The 23,952-nt window shown below is 57.1% G+C and overlaps 1 protein-coding gene across 2 annotated transcripts in view; it reads left to right on the top strand.

Annotated features, from left to right (window-relative positions):
* Positions 1-1,412: 1,412 nt before the first annotated feature.
* The window catches only part of ITPR3 (inositol 1,4,5-trisphosphate receptor type 3), a 62,180-nt gene continuing 39,640 nt past the window's right edge, over positions 1,413-23,952 (top strand). Inside the window, exons 1-3 of one of the 2 annotated variants that reach the window (XM_053913717.2) lie at positions 1,413-1,442; positions 1,635-1,782; positions 14,950-15,020. In XM_053913717.2, coding sequence (XP_053769692.1) covers positions 1,694-1,782; positions 14,950-15,020 — 160 coding nt within the window. In that variant the 5' untranslated portion in view covers positions 1,413-1,442; positions 1,635-1,693. Of the gene's footprint in view, positions 1,443-1,634; positions 1,783-2,040; positions 2,060-14,949; positions 15,021-23,952 lie in introns of those variants that run through there. The other variant, XM_053913718.1, reaches the window with a different exon arrangement.

The following is a 23,952-nucleotide window of genomic DNA, read 5'->3' on the forward strand; positions in this document are numbered from 1 at the left end:
CATTTCTTCTCGGCAGGGTGGTCTGGATGAGGTTTCCAAACTGCAGTGTGCAGCCCACTTGGTACATTGGAAGAAGCAATGTAGTGGGTCCCAATCGCTGTTAAAAAACAAAAAGCACGGAACCAGAACAGAAAATACCAAAGTATCACAGGTCATAAGGGTAACTATTGTTTTGAGAAACTATTGTTTTGCGTATACACAGATGAAGGTATGGGCTGGTCTGCTGTTAAACTTATTTGTTACTGCGGGTCCTGGTGAAAAGCCGTGAAACACTGAACTAGCAATCCTGGAGGTGTCCTTCCCGCCCACTACCCAGGGGCTCTTCTGTCCCTCCCCCCAGGTCAGCAGCCTTCTCTCTGCTCTTAGCCGCCTCAGTCCCCCCGGGTCTCTCTTCTTCCCTCAGTTTTCCAGTCCCCTCCTCCCCTTTCGCAGGAAGTCGGGTGGGGAGGAGGTGGTTCAGAAGGAAGTGTGATGGAATGCGGGTGGCAGTGGGCACACCATGCCACGACTTCAAAGAAATGTCCTAGGAAGCAAACACCCAAGCACCCGGGAACAGATCAGAAAGTAGGCGAGCTGGGGTCGTGAGTCTGAAGGCAGGACTTCCCGAGCGAGAGGTTGGCGGCGACAACGCGGCGGGTCACTTCCAGGGGCCCGCAACCGCCTCCCACTGTTGGGGAGGTGCGCTAGTAACTAGCGAAGGTAGCTTTCTCCCCCGCCTCCTCCTTTTTAAAGAAGACGGAAAGAGCCAAGAGTCTTGGAGCCAACTTCTCGGGAGGGAGCGGCTGAACTGATTCGGAAGTTGGATCTCTTTGTACACAGGAATGCGGAGAGAAAAAACAAAACCCACCCCATTGCTTCATTTCCCCTCCACTTTCTATTGTGCAATGAAAAGGCTGTTCACGTTGAGAAAAATGAATCCCGATTTGCGATGCGAAGGAAGGGGAGCGCCTCTGGGCGCCCGCGAGACGGCACTCTGCTGGGTGCAAAGACGGCGCGGTGGCCGGGGGGCAGCCGCAGCCGGGGCGCTCCCGGGTCCTCCGCGGGCGGCTCAGGGTAGCGCCTGCGGGCGACCGGCTGCCCTCTTCCCGGGCGCCCACACCGGCGTTCAGGGACCTGACGACGGAGAAGCAGAGGGTCCCGGGGACCCAGAGGGCGCACTGCCCCCGCAAAGGCTGGGCCTCCAGAGGTGGCGGTTCCGCGAGTCTGTCTGGGGACTTTCTCGAGCTGCAGATCCATCCCGGGGAGGCTGCTGGAAGCCAACACGCCCGGGAGTTCCGCCGATCGGAGGGGTGCAGGGCGCGGAGGCCGGCCGGCGCACGTGGGTGTCGGGGCGGGCCGCGGTTGGGGGGGGGGGGTCCGGGGTGTGGTTTCCCCGCCTCCCGGGCGGGATTTGCATGTGTGTGTGTGGCGGCCCCAGACTTCCTGCTCCTTCTACGCCGCAGGTACGCGCGGGCCGGGTCGGCGGGCGGGCGGGCAGTCGGCGGGCGCGCCAAGACCCGGCACCTCCTCACCCGGACGCCACCCGGCTCCCGGCCACGCCGCGCCGCCTTCCGCCCCGGCCGCGCGGAGCCCCCTGCTCCTAGGTGGGGACGCGCCGCTCCCCACCTTGCGGGTCGTCTCTGCCCTCCACGCAGAGCCTCGCCTCGCGCCCGTGGGCCCCCCCGCCGCTTCGGCCACCCCGAGGGCCGCAGCCATGAGCGAGATGTCCAGCTTTCTTCACATCGGAGACATCGTCTCTCTGTACGCCGAGGGCTCCGTCAATGGCTTCATCAGCACTTTGGGGTGAGTTCGAGGGGGCTCGGGCGGGGAGGTGGCGCGGCTGGCCCTGGTGCCAGTAGCCTGCGTCCTGCCTCCGGCCTCCGACAAACCACCCGGACGTCCCCAGCTTCGAGGAGCAGGGGAACGGCTCGCCTCCTGCTTTTAGAGAAAGGAAGTTAAATGTTTGCCCAGGTAGGAGTCGGCGCCCTGCCGGAGTTGGCAGGAGGCGCCTTCCTCCAAGAAGCCTCCACCCTCGAGCGCTTGCAGCTCCTCCGACGGGGCGGAGAAACTTCCTCTGCAGGTGGTCCAGGGGCGGGGGCTGGTGGGTGCCTAGGGCCTGAGTTGGGGAAAGCCAGCCGGGCTGGATGGGACCCGCCCTGGGCGTAGGGCGGGGCTGCGGGGGTGGGTGGGCTCTGCTTGGAGCCCTTAATCCTCTACTTGGGGACGTGTTGCACCTTTTCCTCGTAGCTCTCTCCTGCCCTGCCCCCTTCAGCAGGAGTGTCTGCTCAGCCCTCCCCTTCCAGGCGTCCGAGGCCAGCTGCCCCCCTTCTCTCCACCTCTCCCCGTCAATTTCCTGCGCAGCTCATCTGGCGCCCCTGGGTCCCTGGTCCCAGGATCTCTGGAGCACTTTACAAATATTAATTAATCCTGGCCGCCACCCCCCGGGGTCTGGGCTGGATAAGCAGGAAATCAATTCAAGCCCCCCCAGAGGGTCAGGCCTGAAGCAGGCCAAGGGAGGGAGAGGAATTAGGCAGAGGGAATGGGTCACGTCAGAGTGCATTGGGTGACTCGGGTGGGCGGTGGGGGCGGGGTGGAGCGTATTCTCCCCTCTCCTGCCAGGCCCTAGGTCAGGGTCTGCTACCCTTGTCCCATTCTCAGTCACGGGACCTGTGTTGTCTTATGCTCCCCACCACCCCCAGCTCCCCTTTAGGATAAACCCACTCTCCTTTGCTAACCCTACTTCTCTGGACACCAGCCAACCGCCAGGTGCCTCCTCTCCGGGGGCTTTGGAGGACAGCCATAGCACCCTCAGCCCTGGCTGGCTCTGGGCCTGGCCTTGCTCACCCTGAGCTGGGGGGTGGGAGTCACCTGGCTCTCTCGGTGTCTCCCAGGGTGGTTGGGAGTTTAGTTTTACTCAAACAGGACGGTGGGGTTGGGAACTGACGAGGAGTTCCAGCAGATCCTGCTCTTCTTATCTCCGCACCCTCCAGCACTGTCTCGCCCCCTCCCCCACTAGATCCGACTTCTCCTGCTCAGTTCCCCTGAGGATGGGGATGGAGGCACATTTAGGCCTGTACCTCCCAGTCCCCTGCAATGACCAGGCTGCCCTGAGCTGCTGATTGAGGCCAAGGCCTGCCCATTGGTAGGCACACAGTAAACGCCCCTGCTAATGCTAAGGGAAGGGGCCGGGGGGCGGGGGGGCTGTGGGGGGCATAGGGCAGATGATGGAAGCCCTCCTCCTAGTGTCTTAACAGCACTGGCGGCTTTGGGGAAATGCTGTCTTCCATCCTCTCTCTTGCTTTGGGCCTGGCTCAGGCTGAGCACCCAGCGGGTGTTTTTGTTTTTTATTTGTTTTTAATCCTCACGTGAGGATATGTCCATCAATTTCAGAGAGAGAGAGAGAGGAAGGAGGTGGGGGGGAGAGATAGAAAGAGAGAGAGAGAGAGGGAGAGAGAGAGAGGGAGAGAGAGAGAGAGAGATGTGAGAGAGAAACGTCAGTTGGTTGCCTCCCACACATGTCCCGACAGGCATCAAACCAGAAACCTAGGTATGTGCTCTGACTGGGAATCAAACCCACAACCTTTTGGTGTATGGGATGGCACTCCAGCCAACTGAGCCACCCGGCCAAGGCACACAGTGGGTGTTTTCAAGTACCTGTGGGATCTAGCAGAATCGTCTTCTGCCCTCCCTGCAGGCTTCCTCCCCTCCCAAGGGATTCTCTGTTGCTTCCTAATAGTTCCCTCTTGCCTTGGCCCTTCCTGCCTAGGAAGCTGCTCTCACTTTGAGCCTGGGCAGGGCCTGGTGACTTGCAAGAGCCCCTGTACTCCAGGGTGCAGGTACCCTCTGCAAACACCTCCGATAGCTCCCAACTTTCTAGTGATGGACGCCTACCCTCCCAGCCTGGCATTCCAGCAGCAGCATGTGCTGGCACCAACTTAGTCTTCTGGCTTCATTCACCTGCCACTCAGACCTGCCCAGAGGTGTACCACACTGCTCCCAGGACCTGGAACCTACCCCATGGTCTCTTTGCCTTTGCTTCTGTGTGGCCCCACCTTCAGCAAGTCTCCACCTGGGTGAATCTGACCTACCCTCTAAGATCTAGTGCAAAGTGGCCTCTTTTGAGAGATCTATCCCCTCACCCCCCTCCAAATCAGCAGAATTATCCCTTTTTCCTCTGTGCTTTGCACTGCTTTGTACAAACTCCTCTCTGGTGTTAATTGTTTTATTTTGCAATTAGTTGGAGGTTTCTTGGTCACCTAATGCTGGGCACTTTGCCAGGATAAACGGATAAATTACACCGTTTGTCCACTCAGCGTGCCCACAGGCACTGCGCTGGGCTCCGGGGACTCAGTGCTGATGGGGGAGCTGTGTGCCTCACGCTCTCGGAACTCAGAGTCAAGAAGAGAATGTTTCTGAGCACTGTAAGTCATTGCTACTCACAGTCTACTCCTTGGTCAAGTGTGTGCGTCAGCATCACCGAGACGCTTGTTAGAAAAACAGAATCTCAGACCTCTGCCTGTCCTGCTGGATCAGAATCTGCAGGCTGGCCACCGGTAGACTGGTGCCCGGGAGTGTGAGAAGCACACTCAAGTGAGTCTGCTCCGCCCTCACTTTCTGCCCCTGTCCTCCGCTCTGGCCCCCTTTTGCCTCTGCTCTGGCGGCGGTGCCCATGTCTGTGAGCCCTGCAGGCCGATTTCACTGAGTTCCCAGGCCAGCCCACTGCTTGATGTCCAAGAGGTGCCCACTAAGGGCTAGATTAAATGAATTTTTTGGAGCTGGGGGTGGCCTTGGACGGCAGAGGGGCTGGCTCAGCTGGGAGATAAGAAGGGGAGCAGTGTTAGAGGAGGTCGTCTGGGGCAGCCCTCAGGTTTCAGCCAGGCTCTGCAGGGTCAAGTAGAGGAAGCCAATTAGATCCGCTTGGATAATTAGAGCTTCCAGTGAAAATTGAACATTAACTCTCAGGAGGGAGGGTGGGAGGGGTCTGGGGAGTGGATACTCTGTCAAGGCCTTGGCTGGGAAGGGAAAGCAGGCCCGTGCCTGGTCTGGGCAGGAGAGCATGGCCAGGGCCACTGTCTTCACTCCTCATCCCTGGCGTGGCAGCAGACACCAGGGCTGGAGAGGCTGACTGGGGCTAGTGAAAGGTGAAGGATTTAATGTGGCTTCCGGCCTGTGGCTGCAGGGAACTGGCCCCTTGGAGTCTTAACGCTCGAAGACCTGGAAGACCTCATTTGATTGCTCCGAGGCATGGCCCCCAGACCACAGGGGGAGTGCAGGTGAACTGTTCTTGAAGCTGAGCTCCCAACACTTGTCACGATGCCTCTGCGCACCCACACCTGGGTGCTGGAGCACAATTTGGAGGCTCTCGGGTCTCCTGGACCTGTATCACCAGGCCAGGTGATCACAGGGAACAGGGCCATAAGGGTCCCCACTTGGGACTCCCTGTCCACCTTGTAGCCTGATCCACTTCCGCAGGAGGGTTGGCACTGGAGGTCAGGGCCCAGAAAATGTGGAGGAGGCAGGGTTTTTTGGAAAAGACAATGATGCTGGGAAAAATGGAAGGCAGCTGGAAAAGAGGAAGACTACCCGTGAGATGGACGGACTCCATGAAAGCCGTGGACACGGGTCTCATGTCCCGTGAGACATGAGCTGAGCAGGGCTTGGCGGACAGGCCAGCGTGAACACCCCTCACTCATAGTCTTTTCAGGGCGGGATTGACTCAGTGTGAGAAAACATCGACAGATGCGGAGGAAGCCCCTGGTCAGCAGGGTTGGGACCCTTGAGTCCGGGGCCCAGGGGCATGGCTCCCCTGCTTTCTCACTAACTCCGGGTGACTTTGGTAAGGCCCTGCTTTCTCCAAGTGTGTTTCCTTCAGCCTGGGTGTCCTGTGTGGTGCTTCGTTTGCCCCTGAGAATCCCCTGGGGGTGTTTCAAAAATTTCCAGCTCCCAGGTCCCATTTCAGACCAACTGTATTGCCACTTCCAGGGCTGGGGTCCGAGGGTTGGTTGTTTAAAGTGTCCTCGGGTGGTTTTAATGCCTACCAGGGGCCGGCTGGGGTCCCTAATCTGAGGCCCCGCCCAGGCTACAGGCTGTGAGGAAGTCTATGTGTTGGGTCCCGAGAGTCCATCTCTTAGCCTTCATCAGACTTCATTAAGTCATTCAACACACATTTATCGAGCGCCTACTATGTGTTGGGGCACTGTTCTAGCCACCAGGGAATCAGTAGTAAATGCGGCAGAGTTTCAGCCTCTTCTAGTCTGCACAGTGGGGAGATGGTACACAAGAGCCCTGTGAGCCTTCTGTCTCCAGGACCACGTAATTCCAGGAGGGGGCACCGCCCTCTGCGGCAGACCGCATTCCTATGGGGTAGACGTCAGACCGGTCCTGGGCTTTCATTTAATTGTGATTTCACTGGAATGAGACGATTTACCCTGTCCTTTGCGCTAACGCAGGGCTTGGCCTCAGCTGGGCCAATCCGTGCAACTAGTTTTTTGAAAAAACCTATTTTTTCTGATTAAAATGCAATATATGCTCCATGGAATAAACCTGAAAAACTCAAGAATTATCTGTAATAATGCCACTGCGTCTGATACTCACGTTCTGTGTGTGGACCGAGCCTTTTCACCCACACAAATAAACAATGACACGATGATGCGGAACTGCACACAGGTCCTCAGGCCCTGTCTTTCCGGGGGACACATTAAGGAGTGTTTTCCCGTGCCAGCACACCATTGTTAGGGCGGCCTGGCACCCCGTGGTAGGATGAACCTGAGTTGGTTTAAGCAACTTGAGTGCTGGGCATTCAGGTTTGAACCCAGAAAAGTCGGCCTGTCACACACCAGAACCAATAAGCAGAGACGGATTCCGTCTGTATGGGCACTTGATTCAGGTGGCCGGCGATCCGGGAAGACGGCGGGTTTGTGCCCTAACGGACCGTCTTAAATTCTGTTTTAAACCAACCCTTTCTATAATGAGAAGAGAAGTGTAGGTAAGGGGTTTGGGATTCAGGAAAGAGGTTAATCAGATAAAAGCTGCAGCCCGGCAATTTCCCTAGTATCCCGTCATCCGGCCGGTGATGTTCTTTATCTGTGTCCTGGGCGGTAGACTGGGTCAGATGCCCCTTGATTGCTACGGTCTCTTCTGGAGCACGAACATCAGTCGCTGGTGGTCTCCTGGAGTCAGGGTGGGCCGTATCTACAGTTCCTGAAACAATAGCTTTTCATGTGCATTAACTACTAGGCTTATTAACTATTAACTTAAAAACTAAAACTTTCCAACTCTTGACTGCCCCATCCGCTTGTTTCTCGGTTTTTGCCATCACAGACTATCTGCACTGAACATCTTAATCCCAGCGTGCCTGAACACCCGCCCAATTGTTTTCTCAGGATGAATTCCTAGAAGTGGAACTCCAAGACCAAAGGGAAGGCACATCTCCTACCTCAGAGGCTCTATCTGGTGGTAGAGGTGTGGAAATGGGGACCCTGTGCCCACGGGGTGTGGCTCACTTCATGTCACAAGTTTGAGAATCTTGTACAGGGGTGTGGAGAGTAAGACCAGGCTCTGCCCTGGAGGTTGGGTGTGGTGGCCGGGATAGGGAGGGGGAAGTGGAGGGAGGAGCCTTGCGGGGACAGAATCAGTCCCATTTCCACCAAAGGGCTTTAGGGACCCAGGCCTTGGACGACTCCTTCTCGGCCTAAGCAATCCAGCTGTGGGCCATTTGTTCACGCTCCCTGCTCTAAATTCCTGAGCCCATGTCCCCTCCCGGCGTATCAGCCCAGGTGGGCTGTGGGGTGGGTGGGCCAGCACCTGGGATTGGGGGTGGGATGAGGTGCTGCATTTTAGGGTGGGGCCACACCAGTGTTCTGCTCTCAGCTTAGGGGGCGGTTTCTGGGTTTCAATTACCCCTGAGCCCACGTCTGGAGTCCTGGTGGTCCACCCCCAGGCCTGCTCCCCCTACTTCATCCCATGTGGAGCTGGGGGCCTCCTCCCCAGAAGCCAGGGGCTGTGAGGGAGGCGGAAAGAAGGCCTGGGGGAAGGGGAGGAGAGCCGAGCCCAAATCTCCAGCAAGCTCTTCACGTGTGAGCCCTGAGCCCTGACACCCTGAGGGTGTGACGCTGGTCATGCCGGGAGTGGCAGTGGCACCCAGCATTTTACCTGCAGTGAGGACCCTTGGCTTAGTGAGGCTAAATGAGCAGGGTCACATAGCAGGAGTCTTTAGAGTGAAGGCTTAGGGCCTTTTACACCCGGGACCGTGGGCGCAGAAATGAGGCTGGGCCTTGACGCTGCGGAGAGTCCAGGGTGTGGGCTGGGCTGGGTGAGGACGCTGCAGAGCGTGTCCGCTCTGGTGGACAGGCTAGAGCAACTCCTTGCAGGGGATCGAGTGGGGGAGTAGGATGGTTACAGTGGGGTGTGGAGGTGTGTAAGCTGGTTTTTTGGCTGGCAGGTGGGCAGAGCCAGGAGAGGCCGGGATTGTAAATCTGAGCCCGGGGCAGCTGCAGGTGCTGTGGGTGACACCTGTGCCTGTTTGGTTTGCAAATCACTGTCAGCCAGCCAGCCCTCGCCCCTTGCTCCCGCCTGAGGGAGAGCCTTCCTCCCCGGAGGTGGGTCTACACACAGGTCCCGGGGAGGAGAGCTAAGCCTGGGTCTGGGGCGCAGGGACGCTGCTGCTGCTGCTGCCGCTGGCAGAGGGCAGAACTGACAGAGCTCTCACCGTTGGTGGCTCCAGCCTTGGGGCACAAACATAATTCAGGAAGAAGAGAGAGAACAATTTACTTATTTTTTAAAAAAGATTTTCATTTACTTTTAGAGAGGGGGGAAGGGAAGGAGAAAGAGAGGGAGAGAAGCATCGGTCAGTTGCCTCAGTTGTCTCTCGGCTGGGAGACCTGGCCTGCAACCCGGCATGTGCCCTGCCGCGCCGCTGAACCCGGTTCTCAGGCCGGTGCTCGGTCCGGGAACTGTTCTCTGAGCCAGAGGATAGAGAGGCCAATTTGGACACCCGAGCACCCGCGTCTTAGACTTAAAAATTGTCTGTAATTTGGCATATTTGCTGCGCCTCTTTTTCGCTGACGTATTTTATGGTAGATTACACACACTGCATGGTATCCCCTCTGAATACTTCTCTGTACCTCTCTGAGAAATGAGGACATAATCCCACTCCTTTTTTTTATTGTCGTTCATTCCTATTTCCATAACACCTTTGTCCCAGCAATTCATAACTCCCTAACAGCACCCCGTGTGCAGTCCACGGTCGGACGGGCCCCCTGCCCTCTGTCTCTGGCCACTGGTTTCTTTAATTCTGGGTCTGGTCGAGGTATATGTGTTACGTTGAACTCCTGTGCCTCTTAAATCTCCTTTAATCTAAAACTGTGTCCTGACCCCCACCTCTTTTTTTTTTTTTGTCACCTGAGGACATGTTTATTGATTTTAGAGAGAGGAAGAGAGAAACATCAGTGTGAGAGAAAAAAAAATCGGTCGGTTGCTATCTGTACGTGCCGACCAATGGAACCCAGTAACCTAGGTTCGTGCCCTTACCAGGATCGAACCCGCAACCTTTTGGTGTATGGGGACAACCTTCCAACCAACTGAGCCACCCAGCCAGGGCCCTGCCTTCCTCCCCCCACCCCCATGATACTGAGTTCCTGAGACAGGTTGGTTGTGCCGTAGACTGTCTCACATTCCGGATTTGTCAGGGCTGCTTTGCTGCCCGTCCCAGAGAGCTCCGTGGAAGTCTGGCCCCGGGCACCGCACGCCGCAGTCGATGGGGACTGCGTGAGCCCAGTTCCTGCTTAGGGAGAGCAGGAGAGAGGCCCCGGCCCAGAGGCTACTGTGTGAGGGGAGGGCAGGCTGGGTGGCCCCCGGTTGCGCCCCTTCTCTGTCTCAGCTTTCCCCCTTATCTCTGCTGCTCCCTGTCCCTCTTTTCCTTGGCCTAACAGATACACGTTTCCATGCTCCCAGCAGCCGTGTTGAGACCCCAGGACTTGCCAGAGCCCACTCAATCCTGAGAGTCAGAAATCGGCCTCAGGCAGAGGCAGCACCCTGAAGCCTTGCATACTAGCCAGGGAACTTGATTTCTGTTGGGCCAAGTTTAGTCATTTTTGCTGCCTCCACTCCTCACTGGCAAGGCTCGTGGGGTTCTCAGAGTGGGTGGCTTTCTGTCCTTTCTAGGCTTAAGCTCTTTGAAGGGCTGAGGCATGCTTTTGTTGAAACTGCGCATGCCGTCTGGCCGCTCATGTGGCACAGGGCGGGTCCTTGCTAAAGAGAGACAGTAGAGGTTAAGTAAATGGATGTTTGTGCAGGGCTGTGGAAGTCAGTTTCTTTTCTCTGACGAGCCAGGGACTGCAGCCAGTGAACTTGGGCTCCTGACCCAACATTCCTCCCCACTCCCACCTGTGGGTGTGACTTTGGGTATCTGGAGAAGGGGACCCCAAGGCTCCCCATCCGCCACCAGCCAATCCCAGTACTCCGACACTGCCTGCAGAGGGAGTGGCCTTCCTTGGCTCTGGCCTAGACCTGTCGGGTGGTGGCCAGTGCTTTGCACTGGCAGGTGGGAGACCTGGGGTCTGGAGCTGGCTGTCCGCTTCGCTCGTTGTGTGACCTGTACTACTGAGCGTCCCCTCCACGCCTCCGTCTGAGCTGGATTGGGGAGGGGCTGTCTAGGGTCCCTTGGGCATTTGCCTGGCCCGTAATTCCTCCTGAGTGGTTGCTTGGTCGGGGCCCTGCAGGTAGGGTTTTGATTCAGGCCTCTGGGATAATCACCCACCCCGCTCCTAGCTATTCCTTCCTCCTCCTTATCTAATCTTTCCGGTTCGCATTGACCAGCCCCGAGGCTCCTACCTGGATCTCAAAGTCCACCCTGGGCGGAATGGGGCCACCCAGGTCCCTGCATCCATCTACCTTCCTCTCGCCCCATGAGCCTTCTGGGGACAGTGCCCCCTCCATGCCTTCCTAGGGCAGAGCTGTCAACCGGCTCCTCTGAGGGTCCTGCAAGGGTGTGGGACGTGGCTTCTGTCTCAGGGCACTGGCGTGGTGGGCAAGAGCTTCTGGAGTGGAGGGACCACGCCCAGTGCAAATCTGCTCTGCGGGAGGTTTTGTTGAATGCACGGGGCCTGAGTTGTATGTGTGTCCTGGGGGCCCCTCTCTGTGAACCTCGCACTGGAGGGTGGTGAGAATGGCATTAGATGTAAACCTGATTTCTGAATTAGAGCGTGTTCCGCACTGGGAGGAACAGTCTTTCTAACGTGACCCAGGCTGGGGTGCCACCGGCTTGCCTTTAGCTGAGGGGCAACACCTGTGGTGGGAATGGGCCGGGATCTCTGCAGGAGCTCCAAGTGCAGCCTTGAAATTGGCCAGACTGCATCGGGCTTCTGCGGGCAGGTGGGGCGGTTTGATCGGTGAGCTGGCGGAGGGTGGCAGTAGGCCCTTCCCGGGACTTTTGGTGCAGCGCTCCTGACCGGGCACCCTCCCCTTGGAGAGCTCGGCTCTGATTACAGCGCCAAATGCGTCCTGGAAGCCCGACACCTGCGACGAACTAATTTAATAAACAAATGCCCCTGTGAAGGGGGGAGTTACGGCCCGGGGAGTGGGTGCCACCAGAATGGGGAGGGGGGGTCGGTCCCTCGAGGCGGCTCTCCGCGGCCAGCCGAGCGCGGGAGGGAGGGAAAGCGCGAGCGCGGGCGGCGTCCCTGGCCTGGGAGCGCGCGGGGCGGAGGCCCAGCGTCCTGGCCGCAACTTGCAGTCACGTCTGGTGGCGAGTTTCGCTTGGCCGTGGGGGCGGGGGCGAGGGCGGGACCCGGAGGCTTCTGCGCGCACTTGTGCGTGTCAGGGGGCGCGGCCTGGTGGGGACCTCGTGCGCCGCGTCTCCCACGAAGTTGCTCCCTGCCTCTGGGTACGCCTTGCACTTTGAATCAGCTTTTCATCAAAACCCTACTCATCTGGTGCCCCCGGCGCGGGCCTCCGGCCGGACTCAGGGCTCTCTGCAGCCCATCTGATAAGGACTTTCCTGCTTACCAGTTAAATGGCCCCACGCACCACCCTTCTGGCCCACTCCACCCCCTCCACCGCACACCGCCCGCCCGATAGCACCTTCATAGGAAGCCTCAGCCCTAGAGAGGAATGGAGGGGAGGAGGCCCTGCTGGGGCGCTTGGGGACAGTCGGAACTTTCTCAACCTGTTGCGGATGGCCGCCTTTTTTGCCTACAGGCTAGGTCGGGGGCTGCCCTAAGTGCCGAATGAAAATTAAAAAGGTGAGGAGTGCAAGGTGCCAGCCACCCCTAGAGGTTCCTGGGAAGGGGTGCACAGCAGTAGCCCGGAGTTCCCAGGCCATGTTGATTCTGCGAGCCCGGGACCCACACGTGAAGGACGGACTGTGGAATGTCGGAGCTGGGAGGAACCTCCGAAAGTCCCATCTGATGACCTTGTTTTCGTGATCCTTAGGGAGGGAGCCCCCCCCACGGCTTGCCGCTCTGCTGTGGTCCCTCCTACAGACCGTTTCTGTGCAGGCTTGGGATGTTCCCAGCCTTGTTTGAAATCCTCCCCCTGCCCAGTCCCTCCCCTTCTCTAAATGGCTTCAGCTTGCACTCCCAAAATGCTTTCTAGACCCCTGGGCTCTAGGGAGGGGCTGAGCTGGAGACATCAGGGCTTCGGAAGCTGTGCCCGAGTGGGTGGGGACTGATGCACACCCACATAATGGCCAGGTGGATTTGTGCCAGGGAGATTACGAAAAGCAAGCCTGGCATCTGGATTTGTGTGTCGTTTTTCAGGGCACGTGGGAGCCAGACAGGGAGCTCCCAGGGGAGGGGAGGAGTCCATGGTGAGGATGAGGTTCTCTGACAGCGAGTCTCTGGGAGGGACCTCCACAAGGCTTGTGCGCTGGTCAAGATGGGGGCCGTGGGGTGCTGCCCCAGCCTCTTCCCTGGGCTGTCCAGCACCGCTGGCAGTGCCAGGTCCCAGGCCCTAGCCAATGCTCTTTCTCCTCCCCCACCAAAACTTATCCTCCTAGGTCCCCTCCCCTCAGGGCTTTGCCAAGAGACAACCAGCTAATCTGATTCACTAATGTCTTCACAGGAAATTCTATGAATTATTCAGGGCTCTGCACAGTTCCTGCCTGTTCTTTCACACCTTCGCGGATGGGCCAGGCTCTGACCTCTTCCTCCCCTGAGTTCCCACGAAATCTGCAGCCGGTCCCACCAGTCAGCACCTGTGCATCACTCCTTATATCGTTAACTTTTCTGAGTATGCGACTTGTCTTCCTAATAAGATTTAAACTCCCTGAGTGAAGGACCTTATTTTTTGCTTTTCATGTACTTCCCTCAGCAGCTAGTAAAATACATTAATTCACTCGGTGTGTACTTCGTGTGCGCCTGCTCTGTGCCAGGCGCTGGTCTAGATGCTGGGGATGCGGAAAGTAGCAAAACGGACACATCCTCGCCCTCGTGTGCGTTCCACCCCATGAGGCTGGGGTGACAGTAACCGCAATAAGTAAGTGCTGTGGAGAACAGTGAGTCAGGGAGGTGGATGAGGAGCACAGAAAAGAGCCATTTACAATTTTGAAAAGGAGGGGGAGGGAGGGCGTGCAGGGGAACGGGCCATTTGAGCCAAGATCTGAAGGAGGCGAGGGAGGGAGCCAGGAGGTTACCTGGGGCAGCGGGTTTCAGGCAGAGGGAAGAGGCAGTGCCAGATATCCAGGAGCCTAGTTGGCGATGCCTGGGGGTGTCCAAGTGGAGATGCCAAGTAGGCAGTGAGGTTTCCAAGTCTGGACTGGGGGGGAAGAGGAACGGGCTGGGGAGGGGGCTTGTGGGGCGTCATCAGTGAGTGTAAGTGGTGGCTGAAATGGCCAAGGGCGTAAGTTCAGATGGAGAAGGGGAGAGAGCCAAGGGCTGAGCCTGTGTGGGAGGCTGGGGACAGGGAGGGACACCTGGAGTGTCCTCCCAGTGCAAGCCACGCTCTCACTGTGACCTCCCCACACAGTAGCCAGGTCCCACACAGTACCCAGAACAATAAACACGAGTTGTAGTACCTATTTCTGGCCCTAATGTGCACAGAGGTTATCCCACGCCCATGCTGCATATGCAACGTTCAAACCCAGTTTTCTCCTGTGTGAAAGGGCGCTAATGACTAGCCCCTTGTGGGGAAGTTGTTGAGAATTCAGAGGTAACAGTTGGGAGGTGCTGAGATAGAGCTGGCCTCTGAAATGGTGGGTGATCGTCATGAGTTTATTCTCGAGGCTCGGGTGGCATCGAAGACGTTTAAATGTAGAGTGAATGGAGGAATGGGTGTGTGGGTGGATGTCCTCCAGAGGTTCGGGATTAACCCCAGCCACGGCTGTAAGCGGGTAAAGAGGAGGGTGTGGAATGGGGCCTGCCTGAGGCCGGGAAGGTGCAAGATGTATTGACCTGTCTTTGAGACCCAAAGGCTTGTCCCCCTGGTGTGGTTTCTCCTGAGCTTCTCATCTGTCCCTCTGCCTCTGGTCTCTCTCTGCCTCTGTTTCTTATCCTGCTTATCTTTTTGTCTATTTTCGTCTTTTCCTTCTCTCTCTGTCTCCCCCTCCCTCCCTCCCTTGCTCTGTTTCTCTTTCTGATTTTGTCTTCGTCTCTCTTGGTTCCTTTCTCTCTTCCTCCTGCATCACCCACTGCCCTTTCAGATCTGGAAAGCTGGGTGTCCAGGTTATCACAAGAGCTGCACCCGCAGAGTGTGACGACCCAGACAGCCAGCCGACCTCACAGGACAGCTCGAGCTCTGGCTGGCGGGGAGTGGTTGCCTGTCTCTGGGCTTTTTCCTGGGGGCTCTCCCACCCTAGTTCCAAGAGATCTCGCCTTTTCACAGGGAAGAGAACGACTTGATGGCGAGGGGTTGTCAGTGATGGCGAGGTTTCTTTGGAGGCCTCCCTGGTGCCCTGCAATGCCCTGCCCCGAGGGAGGGATGCTGTGGGGAGATGGGCTTCTTTTCTCCTGCTGACCCAGCTGCCTTGTCCCCCAGGCTGGTGGATGACCGCTGTGTGGTGGAGCCTGCGGCTGGGGACCTGGACAACCCCCCCAAGAAGTTTCGAGGTAAGACCTCCACTCCTGCTGCAAACTCGCCTCCCAGGCTGCCGAGTCGTGGGCCTGGGACTGAGTCATTCAGCCCATGCAGCCCCAGCTGCTGGTCAGAGGAGGCTGCCTGAGACCTCCCGCTGCTGCCTGAGGAGCCCCCAGGGCCTGCACTGCTGCCCTCTCCACCCCGCCCCTTCTCCTTCTTTTTCCGGGGCCACACCCACTTCTCAGAGTGCACCCACTCCCGGTGAGGTCTGCCCCTCCCCCTCCAGCTCCCCACCAGCCACAGGGCTTTCTTTGTCTGCTTGGCTGGGTGTTTTCTGAGGGAAAAGGGAGGGAGAGCGAAGAATTTCCCCAGGCGTTAGGAGGCCCAGGGTGAGAGCCCTTCTCTGTGCTAAGTCTCCGCATCTCATTGGCCCTGAGCGTCTCCAGGTCCCTTCTCTGACCCTGGCTATGGCCTCGGCCCCATGTGGTGTGGATGACTCCTGCCCTAGGGAGATTCTGGAGCCCAGACCCGGCCCCGCTGAGTAACCCTGGGCGCTGCCCTCCCTCCAGGCCTCCGGGCCTGGTGGTCAGTGGGCTCCTCAGCTCCGCCCCGAAGGCCCCAGGGCCCTGGTGAGGATTAAAAGGTACCCCACTGTCACTGTGCCCAGCCAGGGTAAGGTGTTATTGTGAATGTCTGTGAGGCGGAGACAGCCAGACAGATGCATCCCGGGCGTGAAGGGCAGGGTGGGAGCGGGCAGGAACATGCCAGGCCACCGCCGCCTCCTTGTCTGCCCACGTGGCCGCTCCTCTGGGGAGAGATTGGCTGCAGTTGTCCTGGAGAGAGGTGCTGGGAGGGGAGCAGGGTTGGAGGTAATCCTCTGGCGTCCTTGGCTGTCTGCCTTGGGCCTTGCCCGTCCACTGTAGTGCAGAGAAGATGGGGAGGGGGTTCCTTCCAGCCTGCAGAGGGTCCCCATGTCTACTCTTCAGCTCCTGCTTCCAAACATGGGCCTGCGAGTGGAGGCTTTGCTTAGGGGGTCTTTCGTAGGGGACATGCCTGGATATGTGGGGACTGCCTGTGGCACTGGACTTTCCTCGCCACCATGGACCCCTCGGCCCCGCGCCCTCTCCTCTCATCCTCTCCCCCTTGTCTCTCTCATTCATTCCAGTCGCACCAGCCTCTGCTGTTCCTCCCGTGTACCAGCCATGCCCTCACCTCTGCACCTTTGCACCTGCTGTTCCCTCTGCCTGCAAGGTTCTCACCCAAATACCCACGTGGCTCGTGCTCTCCGCGGCTTCAGGTCTCCTCTCCTTAGTGGGGTGTTCTCTGCCCACTCAATATAAAACTGTCCCTCCTTCCCAATCTCCCTTCTCTGCTTCTTTTCCTTCCACAGCACGAATCTGACATATTCCATGTGTTTTAATTATTTGTTTGTTTATCATCTGTCTCCTCCGCTAGAATATCGGCTCCACCAGGGCAGGGATTTCTGTCTGTATTACGTGCAGTGCCTGCCACATGGTGAGCGCCCAGTGCACACGTGAGGAATAAAGTCATGTACCAGCCCCGCTCCGGCTGCCTCTGCCTGGGCCACCTCTCTCGGGCCTGGCTGCTCTGGGTCCTGAAGGTTGTGAGTGGATAGAGCAGGGGCTGGGGGCTCTCCTGCAGCCAGGATCGGGAGGGCTTTGAAGCTGCTGCTGGAGGGGGCAGATCTCCTGTCCAGCTGAGGGATTTAGGCAAATCTGGGGAAGAGCTTAGTAAGGGAGAGTGAGCCGGTGAGGGCCCCGAGGGTGGGCCCCCCAGGTCAGAGAGGGACTGGAGCCGAGAGGAGAATGTGCGTGCAGTCAGCCCTGCGGTGTGGCAGGCGGTGACAGAAGTCGATGTGGCAGAGGAGGATTTGCCCAGAGTTTCAGTGCATGGAGGTTGGGGACAGTTTCCGATGACGAAAACGCCACTTAGCGAGAGAGATGCTTCTTCGACTCCCTGCCCTTCTCCTATCACTCCTTCCCGCTCCCTGGCTTTCTCTTCCTTCCCTTTCCCCAAAGCCTGTGAGCAGGGCCCTCCCTACTGTCCAGAAGTGGTGCCAACTCATGGGCCCAGCCAGCTCCCTGCCTCAGCCTCCCGTCTCCTCCTGCGTCTCAGCCCCAGACCCTGGCCTGCGGTGTTGGAGGGAGGCAGGCCGAGGTCCCTCTGGGCTGGTGGGTCCAAGCTGGAGCATTAGAACCTGGGATGAGAGATGGACTCCAGCCTCTTCAGTTTTGACGCTGAAACCCAGAGAAGAGAAAGGTGAAAGGAGAGTCCTTGCGCTCTTTGTCCCCTGACTCCTGCAAATATCCAGGCCCTGGGAGGTCCCAGCAAGGACCTGGGGCCGTGGCAGGCACTTAAGAAGTTGGCTAGAGGTGGTCAGGAATGGCTGTGTCCCAAGGTCACCCTGGGGTAGGCTAGCCATTGCTGGGACTGTGGGCTGTCCCTCTTCCCCCCACCAGTTTGAGGCTGGATCTCCTTCACCTGCTGAGTGAAGCCCCCACCCGGCCTCCTTCCGCCCCTGATTGGCGCCTTGTTTGTGGTTTCAGCGCTAGCCATCTTTCAGGGCCATCCCAAGCCCCAGCATGTCTGGGAATTCTTTCCCCGAGTCTGCAGAGCCCTGGGAGGCCCAGGCTGCTGGTGTCCCAGTGCATGGAGCGCCTAATGCCAGCCCAGGCTCCCAGACCTCTGGTTTGCTGTACGGGTCTTCCGGTTGTGGCTGCTCTGAATTGTGTGCTGCTGGTGGCCCAGGGTCTGGGTATGTTCCTCCCATGAGCCCTTTCTCTTTGTCCAACTCCAGGCTGGGGCCTCAGGTGACCCACACCTCCCCCTCTGTCTAGGGGAAGTCAGAGCTCACAGCCCCAGCTACAGCAAGCCCAGGAAAATGTGCAGGGCTCACTTGCTCTCCCAGACTGGTGGGGGCAAGTGTGAGGAGCGGCTGATGAGGTAGCCTCCCTGTGCAGGGGTCCCCCCACCACCCTTATGCCTCTGCTCTACCTGTCCACCTTCTAAGCCCAGTTTATTGGTATTTTTATTATTATTAAGACATCGACTCTACAGAAAAGAGAAAAATAGCACACACCTACGTACCCACCACGGCGCTCTTATCGAATCCTCTTAACCATGTTTATTTCGGATGTTTGCATCTTTAAAAACGTAACCGTCATGCCAGTGGCCTGAGCCCTCTGTGTTGACCCCTGACCCTCTCCCCTCCCGCCCTCTCCCCAGGCAAACCCTCTCAAAAAGTGGTATGTGTCCGTCGCTCTGGGGCCTGCTTTTCTGCCCTTGCTGACCATACACAGGGCTGTATCCTAGACCGAGACGGGGACCGCTTCCTGCTTTCACGCTGCTGTGTGTTACAGGTGGCCGTCTGTCCAGGTCTTTCTGCGCTTTTTCATCTTGCGCTGTTTTTGAGGTTTGTCTGTGTTGACGACCGTGGCTCTAGTTCATCTGTTTAGTTGCTACGTAATAACATTCCACTGGTGAGCAAACCACAATCCGTTTGTCGGTTCTCCTGTTGACGGCCACTCAGCTCACTTCCAGTTTTGGTCATTGTCAGCTCCGCTGCGGCGATCGAGCGTCCGTGCAGGTGTGTGCATCTCCTGGGCTCACACGTCCTGAGGGCGGAGGGTCCTGGGTGGGAGGGAAGGCCCTGCTGCCTTCCATGCGGGCTGTGTCCGCTCACCCCTCTCCCGGCCGCTGGCTCTACCTCCACCCTTGCTCCCTCAGCTTTGCCGCACGTACATTTCCTCCAGCCCTCTGGGTGTGAAGTGCCGTCTTACTGTGGTTTTGATTTCTATTCCTCTGACTACTAGTGAGTTGGAGCATCTTTTCATATGTTTATTGGCCACTTAAAAATTTGTTCTTAATCTTTTTTCCTTAGAATTTTTTTTTTTTTTAAATTTTTAGTTTTAGACAGGGGAAGGGAGGGAGGGAGAGGAAGAGAAACACTGATGTGAGAGGGAAACATCCATCAGTTGCCCCACACATGTGCCCTGACCAGGAACTGAACCGGCAACCTTTTGCTTTTTGGCATGATGCCCAACCAACTGAGCCACGCCAGTTAGGGCTCCCCCACCCCCTTTTATGAAAGTAATACAAAGACATGCTCCAGGAGGGAGATGGAAGCAATGGTGCCCCCACCCCACCCTCACTCGCCCCCCCCCGTCCTGTCTCCTGGGACGACCGTGTTTGAAAATCTGGCCAGGTAATTTATTCATACCGTTAAAGCCTCAACACGTCGTGCAAATATAGGCAAAGAGTCTGCCCCTCCTACTGTCCCTTCAGTAACCACTTCCCTTGGTGTCTCCTGTGTGCCCCCCCCCCGCCGCCCCCCCCCCCCCCGGGGTTCTTTATGCAAATGCAAACCTGTAGAGTCAGATGGTCCCTCTCTCCTTGTGTAGAGGTAGCATTCCATGTGCGCTGTTCTGTTCTTTGCTGTTTCTACTTTATAGCCTGTGCGTTTATTCTATTGGAGATCTTTCTATATTTGCATAAGGGATCTTGAAACTTCCTCTTTTTTTTTTTTACAAATTTATTATCTCGTGGTAGGTCAGAAGTTTGACACAGGTCTCACCGGGCTTAATTCAAGGTCCTCGCAAGATTGCATTTCTGGTTTTTTTTTTTTTTAATTCTCTCCTGAGGATATATTTACTTATTTACTGATTTTAGAGAGAGAGGAGGGGGAGAGAGAGAAAGAAACGTTGATCGGTTGCCTCCTGTATATGCCCTGACTGGGGATTGAACTCACAGCCACCTGAGCCACCTGGCCAGAGCTCTTCTTCTTGTTTTTCATTTAAGAACTCATTTTTGTTCCACATCCTGGACAAATTGAAACTAGTATTCCTATCGATTATAGTTTCAAGCACTTAAAACATGTTTCTTTTTAAAATTGTGGTAAATATCCTTAATGTAAAGTTTACCACCTTGACCATTTTTGAGTGCACAGTGGAGTGGCATGAGGCGCATTGTCATTGCGCAGCCGTCACCACCACCCATCCCCGTAAAACTGAAACTCTGTATCCACTAAATAATAACTCTCTTTCTGTTCCCTCCACCCCTGCCCCGGCACCCACCATCCTGCTTCTCGTCGCTGTGAATTTTACTCTTCTAAGGACCTCATGCAGGCAGAATCAGGCAGTGTTCGCCCTTCTGTGCCGGGCTTCACCCCCGTAGCGCGGGGCCTCAGGTTTGCACGCGCTTGCTCCGACAGCCCAGTGCGCTCCTCTGCGTGGCCCTGCTGTGCTGCGTGGCCCTGCTGTGCGACGTAACCCGTCGCTCCGAGGGGCACCTGGGCTGTTGCTAATCTTTATCATTCCTGCCCGCGCTGCATGGAGCACCCTCGTCCCTCGTCATTTTGTACGAGTGCAGGTGTGCTCTTAGAACGGACCGGCGGTGAGGCTGCTGAGTCCAAGGGTTGGGGGGAGTCCTGTGATACTGAGCAAGCCCGCCCGTTGCCCCTGCTGGGGCTGCACGGTTCTGCGGCCCCTCGGGCAGCACGGCAGGGTGAGCAGTCCCACTGAGCTCTTGCCCCTGTGTCTCCTGCCAGCCGCGTCCGGGTCTCCATACGTTCGGCTTATTCCAGAAGTTCGCTTCCTAGGCCCGCTCCTCCACGTTTCTCTCCGCTGCCCTCCCAACAGCCCCTGTCGCTGTTGTTGCAGCGTCTCCACTGTCTCCTCTGTACACCTGAGTATCATAGTTCACCCGTGTCTCATTCTGTCCGCTCCCAAGCACGCTGCCCTGGTCTCCTTCCCGTCCGTCACTGCCGCGCGCACACTCAGCATCGAGTTCCACAGCATCTGGACAGAATACGCTTCTCGTTCTCTTCCGTAACCACCCTGGAGTCTTGGTTGTCTTGTTCTGTAAGTCGAGTCTAAATGGTGAAAAAGTTAAAAACTGCTGTTTGCGTGATTTGTGCAGAGCTTACACGTGATTGTGCCTGTGGAACTTTATTCTCTCGGCTGTTCTTGCCTTGAAAGCTCCTGCAGGTGCCTTTCAAACTTTCCTGAGTATCAGAACCATTTTTGGGGGTGTGTGTGTGGAGGGCGGGGGGGAATGCCTTTAAAATGCGTGTTCCCGGGCCTCGCCCAGACCTGCCACGCCCCCCGGGGGACCTAGGACTTCCTGCCAGATGATCTATGCAGTGGCGGTGACCTTTGCAGTGTCAGATACCTTACTCCGTTTCAGGGAATGGCCCTTGATTTTCTTTAGTAAGTGAAGGTCCTCTTGTCTGCAGCTTTGCAGGCCAGGTGCCCGCGTCACCCACAGGCACGTGCCCCCCGCACACACCGTCTTTGCCGTAGGAACCCCTGGACCCAGTCTTTGCTCCGGGCCTTTGATGCTGGGCTCTTGTGTGGGCTCAGCCTTCCTGCTCTCTGCCGCTGCCCTGCGGTGTGGTGAGAAGGCAGATCTGGCTCCGGTGGGGTTCTGGCAGGGCTGCTTTTGGGTAAAAGGCACAGCACAGTACAAGCATGGAGGTGTGCGTGGGCTGGTCCGCAAACATTTCGGAGGGCTCTATTTATCCACTCAACAAGCATTTTCTGACACGTTTGTGGGTAAGGCTCTAAGGGAGGAGCATGTAAGAGAAAAAGATGAATTGGACAAGCTAGTATGTTTCCGAGAAAGCTAGAGAGGAGTCAGGAGCAGGGAGGGATCACATCTGGCTTCAGCCCTCCCGTGGGATCCCGACGCAATGTGTTTCTCTCAGACACGGCTTCCGGCGCGACGCACGCTTGGGCTGAAGAGTCCCTCTGACGGGGCTCAATCATCTTTTGAAGAATCGGGTAGAACAGAATTAGAATGCACCAACCACAGGAATGGCTGTTAGCATTTCAGTACTTCTTTCTTAAGCTCTGACTATGCAGTTAAATACGTTCAGTGAGCTTTAGATTTGGTTATTGAAGCTTTTTTATTTCTAGAAATTCCATTTGGTTCTTTTCCAGTCTGCTGGGTCACTGTGTAGTTTGCTGTTCTCTCCAGAGTTCCTCAAGTGGTTTTGTTTTCTGTTTTTTGTTTTTTAATTGATTTAAGCAGAGTAGGCATTTCTGGTTTACGTCTGATGACGTCTGTCTGAAGTTCCCCCTGTGGCATCGTGTTCTCTAGAGTTCCCGGTTACCTTGGACTGCAGACTCGTTGCATTTGAAACGCTGGTGTTGAGTGATTGTGGAGTGGGGGGGGTCCCCGCCTCCACAGAGGGTGTGCTGCCGGATTCCTGGGGCGCCCCGGTGCGAGACCACTGAGGCCAAGCTCAAGTCTGGGGTTTTGCACCGCCCGGGGGTGGGGGGGGGTTCCAGCAGCGCAGAAGGAACTGTTCCGAGGGGAGGATTTCCCCCCTTCCGTGGGCCCAGGCTCAGATTTCTGTCCCTGTCACTGGGGAAGCTGTCCTAATAAAAGTTAATGTCTTCTGGCATCAGCAAACACTCTCAGGGTGAAAGTAGCTTGGGGGTGTGTCTCCCTGGCTTCCCCTTTGATCTTCTGTCCTGGCCGGATGATTCCTTCCATCTTGCCAGTGCTTTAAGAAGTCTTCAAATGACATCTGTGTGAGAAGTCCGGTTGTCAGGTTGTTCTCCGTTCCGTGGTGGAGTGTAGCAGAAGCCCCACATTGGTTCAGGAAATGCTGACCTGAGTGTGTGTTTACTAGGTGAGCTGAGTGACCTGGGGCGTCATCTCTCTTTCCTCCTTTCCTCCTGTCTGGACCGGGGGTGCAGGGAGGTGGGCTGTGGGAGGCCAGGGAGCTCAGATGGCCAAGGCCTGTGGGCCTCGGCCTCGCCGCCCTCCAGGCTGCAGGCTCCCTCTGGGCCCGACGACCCCTCCCCTCCGCCTCAGCGTGGAGCCCTGATGTGTGGCAGCGTGCCTCACCGCCTCCTGCACCCCGGTCTTGCCTCCCCCCGCACTCATCTTATCCTTTTCCTCCCGTCAAGGATAAGTTCAAGCCCCGCCTTGCGCATGAGGGAGTTTTCTGTTCTTCATTCTTACATTTTCGTGGCTGTCGTGAGGGTGTCGTTGTAGATTCATGTGTTCATGTGGCAGACGTCCCTGAGCCCCGGTCCAGGGGCTGGGGACTCAGTCAGGGGCTCCATTCCACTCAGCCCTGCCCCTCCGAGCCCGCTGAGGGCGGCAGACACAAGCAGAGCGGCCTGTCGGGCGCAGAGCTGGCTCCTTTAATATTCTGAAGTGGAATCCAAAAGTAAGGCAGTCAATCCGTATCCATATTTATATAATATGAAGTGGGGCGGGGCCCAGGGGCTGAGTGAGCCCGGAGCTGGGGGGAGGCCGCGGGGCCAGTGGCGCTCTCTCAGCGTGCCGGGGAAAGACACGAAAGGAAAGCGGTGTATGACACAGTCTCTCTCTCTCTCTCTGTATATATATATACATGTCTATATATGTGTGTGTGTGTCTACATATACATATGTCTCTATATATTTACATGCAGTAAAATCAACAAGAACTGCAGTGTAGGTGCGTATCTTGGAAGTAAACGTTGGGCCAACCAGAAGGCCCAGGGAAGCCGGCCTCCGAGCCGCGAGCTCGCAGCCACAAATGCAGCGCCAGTGCTCGGCGTGGCCGTGAGCGATGCGTGTTCTGGAACAGCAAAAATCTCCTGGTGAAGTCTGAGCAACACAAAGTATGGCGGTCCTCCCTCAGTTTACATCGGAGTGGCAGCCCCGGAAAAGTCCGTGCAAAGACGACTGTGTGTGTGTGTGTGTGTGTGTGTGTGGGCGTGTGCGCCCCACTCCGGGCCCAGGTCACTGCCCGCAGCTGTCCACCTGCAAGGGCGCAGCAGGGAAGTCTTCATGCCACAGGCGTCCAGCATCTCTGTCCTGACCACTAAGTGCCAGCTGTGACCTTATCACTGGGACAGTCAAAACCACCCCCCCATTTTCAAAACTCCCCCTGGTGTGGCCCCACTCCCCCAGCTCCTGCTGGGGGCCGGCGGTCTCCGACAAG

This window comes from Desmodus rotundus, chromosome 11 (assembly GCF_022682495.2).
Source record: "Desmodus rotundus isolate HL8 chromosome 11, HLdesRot8A.1, whole genome shotgun sequence".
NCBI lineage: Eukaryota > Metazoa > Chordata > Mammalia > Chiroptera > Phyllostomidae > Desmodus > Desmodus rotundus.